Here is a 6831-nt window from a genome sequence, read left to right on the forward strand (position 1 = left end):
TGTTGCATGTCACTCGACTCACTCCCTGTCTCTCTCTCTCCCCAATGTCCCTATTTCCTGTCTATCTAGTGTCCTGTCTACCCACCCCCCCCCTCCCCCCAATACAAATTGGCAGCTATAACCTTAATAACAGAGAAGATAATACATTATTGCAAACGCAGTGATTGCGAATGCAGTGATTGCGAATGCAATGAGCACTAACTATGAGACCCTGCAGATCATGTCTGTGTGTCTGTCTGTGTGTCTGTCTGTCCCGCTGTGACACCACCCGCCCGCCACCAGAGGGCGCAGCCGTAGCACACACACACACACACACACACACACACACACACACACACACACACACACACACACACACAAACTAAAAAGAAAAAAAAACGTACGTAATTTATTCTAATTGTTGTTATTGCAATTTACGAGCTGCGTTCGCTTCCCGCGTTTGCGCGTCTTACTTGTAAATAAATACTGAAATACTGAAACCAGATTTATGCATGTACTATTTGTATACCGGTATGTAAACTCTTAATTTCCATTTTCCAGCCATTCAGTTGCAAGAAATAAATACAAATATTTCTTTCGTTTTTTCAGGGCGCGGTGGCACATTCGGTACAGCTAGAAGGTTCGATTCCTGCTGGGGATGCTGGGTCCCCCCCCCCCCCCCCCCCAACACACACACACAGTCATCCATTCCTACCACAGGATGGTTCCAAGGTTCTCGAAGAACAGCCTTCCCGGCAGGAAGTAGCCAGCGTCCAGAACGATGGGCGGCAGCAGGAACAGGAAGAAGGCCTCGGCACTCAGAGTGGGCGGGGCCGAGTGACGGACACCGTAGATGACCCCGCCCACCAGCAGGCCCACCATGATGAGGAGGCAGCTCTCCGGGACCACTGCGGGCACACGACCCGACCAATGAAACCCTGACAAGAGGAACAGAGACATGATGAGGGCACACGACCCGACCAATGAAACCCTGACAAGAGGAACAGAGACATGATGAGGGCACACGACCCGACCAATGAAACCCTGACAAGAGGAACAGAGACATGATGAGGGCACACGACCCGACCAATGAAACCCTGACAAGAGGAACAGAGACACGACCCGACCAATGAAACCCTGACAAGAGGAACAGAGACACGACCCGACCAATGAAACCCTGACAAGAGGAACAGAGACACGACCCGACCAATGAAACCCTGACAAGAGGAACAGAGACATGATGAGGGGACGCACGTGGCTGGTTAAAGGGTAAGACCACTTTTTTTGAGGTTTGGGTTGTGTAGTTACTTTGCCATGATGCAACTCCAAATGTGGACAAGAAATAAAAAATAACTGCTCCAGTGATTAGAAATTGATAATTCAAAATATGCTCCTCATTGACTTACATTGTAGCTAAAACAGCTCTCAAAGTCACTCTTTTAGTACGTAAACAAACACAAACAATGTTGATTCAGACAATATAGAGCATCACCAAAACTCATGTGGTTTTATTTTATCATAAAATGTTATCTTCCTGTTGATTTGTCCATTTTATTGGGAAGAAAACCCGGAATGGATCCGTGGATCCGGATCCAGATCTTCAAATAGTAAAATCAACAGGAATCTAAAATTTTTATGAAAAAATAAAACCACACGAGTTTTGGTGATGCTCTATATTGTCTGAATCAACTTTGTTTGTGTTTGTTTACGTACCAAAAGAGTGACTTTGAGAGCTGTTTTAGCTACAATGTAAGTCAATGAGGAGCATATTTTGAATTATCAATTTCTAATCACTGGAGCAGTATTTTTTTATTTCTTGTCCACATTTGGAGTTGCATCATGGCAAAGTAACTACACAACCCAAACCTCAAAAAAAGTGGTCTTACCCTTTAAGACTGATATGAGGTTAGGGGACGTACGTGGCTGGTTAAGACTGATATGAGGTTAGGGGACGTATGTGGCTGGTTAAGACTGATATGAGGTTAGGGGACTTACGTGGCCGGTTAAGACTGATATGAGGTTAGGGGACTTACATTGCCGGTTAAGACTGATATGTGGTTAGCGGACTTACTTGGCTGGTTAAGACTGATATGAGGTTAGGGGACGTACGTGGCTGGTTAAGACTGATATGAGGTTAGGGGACTTACGTGGCTGGTTAAGACTGATATGAGGTTAGGGGACTTACGTGGCTGGTTAAGACTGATATGAGGTTAGGGGACTTACGTGGCTGGTTAAGACTGATATGAGGTTAGGGGACGTACTTGGCCGGTTAAGACTCATATGAGGTTAGGGGACGTACGTGGCTGGTTAAGACTGATATGAGGTTAGAGGACTTACGTGGCTGGTTAAGACTGATATGAGGTTAGGGGACGTACGTGGCCGGTTAAGACTCATATGAGGTTAGCGGACGTATGTGGCCGGTTAAGACTCATATGAGGTTAGGGGACGTACGTGGCTGGTTAAGACTGATATGAGGTTAGGGGACGTATGTGGCTGGTTAAGACTGATATGAGGTTAGGGGACATACGTGGCTGCTTAAGACTGATATGAGATTAGGGGACTTACGTGGCTGGTTAAGACTGATATGAGGTTAGGGGACTTACGTGGCCGGTTAAGACTGATATGAGGTTAGGGGACTTACGTGGCTGGTTAAGACTGATATGAGGTTAGCGGACGTATGTGGCCGGTTAAGACTGATATGAGGTTAGGGGACGTACGTGGCTGGTTAAGACTGATATGAGGTTAGGGGACTTACGTGGCCGGTTAAGACTGATATGAGGTTAGCGGACGTATGTGGCTGGTTAAGACTGATATGAGGTTAGGGGACGTACGTGGCTGGTTAAGACTGATATGAGGTTAGGGGACGTATGTGGCTGGTTAAGACTGATATGAGGTTAGGGGACGTACGTGGCTGGTTAAGACTGATATGAGGTTAGGGGACTTACGTGGCTGGTTAAGACTGATATGAGGTTAGGGGACGTACGTGGCGGGTTAAGACTGATATGAGGTTAGGGGACTTATGTGGCCGGTTAAGACTGATATGAGGTTAGGGGACGTACGTGGCTGGTTAAGACTGATATGAGGTTAGGGGACGTACGTGGCTGGTTAATACTGATATGAGGTTAGGGGACGTACGTGGCTGGTTAAGACTGATATGAGGTTAGGGGACTTACGTGGATGGTTAATACTGATATGAGGTTAGGGGACTTACGTGGCCGGTTAAGACTGATATGAGGTTAGGGGGACTTACGTGGCTGGTTAAGACTGATATGAGGTTAGGGGACGTACGTGGCTGGTTAAGACTGATATGAGGTTAGGGGACGTACGTGGCTGGTTAAGACTGATATGAGGTTAGGGGACGTATGTGGCTGGTTAAGACTGATATGAGGTTAGGGGACGTACGTGGCTGGTTAAGACTGATATGAGGTTAGGGGACTTACCTGGCTGGTTAATACTGATATGAGGTTGGGGGACTTACGTGGCTGGTTAAGACTGATATGAGGTTAGGGGACTTACGTGGCTGGTTAATACTGATATGAGGTTAGGGGACTTACGTTGCCGGTTAAGACTGATATGAGGTTAGGGGGACTTACGTGGCTGGTTAAGACTGATATGAGGTTAGGGGACGTATGTGGCTGGTTAAGACTGATATGAGGTTAGGGGACGTACGTGGCTGGTTAAGACTGATATGAGGTTAGGGGACTTACTTGGCTGGTTAATACTGATATGAGGTTAGGGGACTTACATTGCCGGTTAAGACTGATATGTGGTTAGCGGACTTACTTGGCTGGTTAAGACTGATATGAGGTTAGGGGACGTACGTGGCTGGTTAAGACTGATATGAGGTTAGGGGACTTACGTGGCTGGTTAAGAGTGATATGAGGTTAGCGGACGTACGTGGCCGGTTAAGACTCATATGAGGTTAGGGGACGTACGTGGCTGGTTAAGACTGATATGAGGTTAGGGGACTTACCTGGCTGGCTAAGACTGATATGAGGTTAGGGGACTTACTTGGCTGGTTAAGACTGATATGAGGTTAGGGGACGTACGTGGCTGGTTAAGACTGATATGAGGTTAGGGGACTTACGTGGCTGGTTAAGACTGATATGAGGTTAGGGGACGTACGTGGCCGGTTAAGACTCATATGAGGTTAGGGGACGTACGTCGCTGGTTAAGACTGATATGAGGTTAGGGGACGTATGTGGCTGGTTAAGACTGATATGAGGTTAGGGGTTAGGGGATTTACGTGGCTGGTTAAGACTGATATGAGGTTAGGGGACTTACGTGGCCGGTTAAGACTGATATGAGGTTAAGGAACTTAGGTTGCCGGTTAAGACTGGTATGAGGTTAGGGGACTTACGTGGCCGGTTAAGACTGATATGAGGTTAGGGGATTTACGTGGCTGGTTAAGACTGATATGAGGTTAGGGGACTTAGGTTGCCGGTTAAGACTATCCTCGCATAGCGATACTAATATCACCGCGTGGATATTAGTCTTGTCCCTCTCAGGATTAGATTATTTTCCTGCATATTTGCATAGTGGGCCCTGGTTGGTTATAGGCTGGTTCCAGACGAATCTGGTTGGCTCGTCACCACTTCGGGCCGTGAAGTCCTCCCACAATTGAGAGGGGCAAGACTTAATCTGCCCTGGGGCAATATGCACCGCAAAGGCAGACGAAGGCTGGCTACGAGAGGATAGAGGTTAAGACTGAGGTTAGGACAACTCGCCTCATCGCTGTAGCAGTAGCCGTGATCAATGCACAGAATGCAGCTGCTGAGATCTTGGTAGGTCAGTATAGACGGCTACTGAGACCATTCCATGGTGTGATTAAACATGATTGTGTCCCTTTATGTGCATTGATAGCAAACCGGGTGATGTTGCCGTGGTACAAACTGAGCACCACTCAGCTCACAGCTGACAACAAACTACTAATGCTATAACCCTATAAAGAAAGGAATTGGGAGTCATTAATTACATTAAAGCACCAAACTTTATAATCAATACAGCTGACACAGGACGAATACCAAACAACTCGCCCCTTTACCAACTCGCACCTGCGAAAAGTGTTAATTTAGTTAACAGTTAATTTAGTATTTCCCTCCCTCTCCTAGCCCTGAAACATGAATCAATTTGATGTATTTGATTGTATAGTAGGTCTCTGTACTCAAAATATCAAGAAAGAATAACGTGAGATTGAGACAGAGATACTGACTGCTTTCTTTCAGTGCTGTGTAAATAATACACTTAGTTTTATGAAACACATTTCTTCCATGTAGCCCATGTTTTGTAATTGCATCATCATGCTATTATTATGCCCATGGATATACAGAGTGAAGTCAACAATTATACATTAATATGATAATACCTTTTATATAATCACCAACATGGATTATGTTTGTTATTTGCAGCTAGGTAGAGTAGTGGAAAAGGGGCGACTGTACCTGTTACCGACAGGACTCCTTGGGGTCCGTATATATATATATATATATATACACACACACACACACATAAAAGTACATGAACATCTATCTATAAATGCACAACATCTCTGTGTCAGTCTGTCTCATACAAAACACGAGAACCATACAACTAATCTACAGTACTAGAGTGTGTGTGTGTGTGTGTGTGTGTGTGTGTGTGTGTGTGTGTGTGTGTGTGTGTGTGTGTGTGTGTGTGTGTGTGTGTGCGTGCGTGTGCGTGTGCGTGTGCGTGAGTGTGCGCTGTGCGTTGTGTGTTTGTTTGTTTGTTTATTTATATATACTCACATATCACTAATGGGGTTAATTTAACTCTTTAGAGGGTATACAAATGTATAACCAAATGACCCCCTAAAGGGCTCCCGTTGCGGGTTTTAATCTGCAGCAGACGTACAGTATAGAGCAAGTCTCACCCAGTTTGGCCAACGACGCCAGCATGATCCACAGCACTATCTCGAATGGAGCCTGAACGTGGTGGTAGTCCACGCTGAACACCCTCAGGGGCATGGGCTGCAGGTCCAGGGGGGACTGCAGGAGGCTGGCCTGGCTGCCGTTGGGGCCCAGGTCGGCCGGGGTCCGGTCCTGGGGCTCCGTCGACCTCTGAGCCTGGGGGGTCAGGCCTAGACATCCCACCACCAGGAAAGCACTGAGGAACAGAGCATGAATCCACGGTCCACCCATGCTGCTACCATGTAACCATGCTGGCTTATGTGGCTGGAAAAAAAATGGGAGAGGGGCTGTAGTCGTAGGGGGCAGAGCGAACGAGCGCTTGTGTACACACACACGCGCGCGCGAGCACACGCACACACACACACACACACACACACACACACACACACACACACACACACACACACACACACACACACAGACTAGTCTGCCCCGTGAGAGCTCATGCGTTCACTAATGTGCACAGGAATCCCTGAGCTAGCAATGATACCCAACCAAAAGTAATGAGTTAAAGGGGAGCGTACATACAGCACAACACGCACTCGCACGCACATGCACGCATGTGCGCACGCACAAATGTCCAACAGAAGAATTAAGACATCAAAACCCACAAGCGGGTTTGTGGGTTTCTTTTATTTCGGCCAAGCCCGTCGGCAGCAGAAGCAGCTGTGGTCCCACAGCAGCCAGAGGGAGCATTAGCTGCCATACACACACAGTGGTGGGGTCAGAGCCTATATAGGTTAGCTGCATCACTGCTCCTCCAACCCTGATCCTCACCACACCAAGAAGTGGATTCATACAAATCAAATCAAACTTTATTTATAGAGCACATTTAAAAACGATTGTCATCGACCAAAATGCTGTACAAGTGTCAAGGATGTAGACGGAGTCGAACCCAAGTGCAGAGTAACAACAAACAAGAATA

At 46.9% G+C, this 6831-nt stretch overlaps 1 protein-coding gene across 1 annotated transcript in view; it reads right to left on the minus strand.

Annotated features, from left to right (window-relative positions):
• LOC310873376 (sodium/hydrogen exchanger 2-like) overlaps window positions 1–6137 on the minus strand; it is a gene marked incomplete at both ends in the record, with an annotated part of 36284 nt that extends 30147 nt beyond the window's left edge. Inside the window, 2 exons of the mRNA XM_083785746.1 lie at window positions 695–917; window positions 5870–6137. Coding sequence (XP_083641872.1) covers window positions 695–917; window positions 5870–6137 — 491 coding nt within the window. The remainder of the gene's footprint in view (window positions 1–694; window positions 918–5869) is intronic.
• Between the last annotated feature and the right edge of the window lie 694 nt (window positions 6138–6831).

Source organism: Protomyctophum parallelum (genome assembly GCF_964188405.1).
Source record: "Protomyctophum parallelum genome assembly, chromosome: 16".
In the NCBI taxonomy this organism is placed as follows: domain Eukaryota; kingdom Metazoa; phylum Chordata; class Actinopteri; order Myctophiformes; family Myctophidae; genus Protomyctophum; species Protomyctophum parallelum.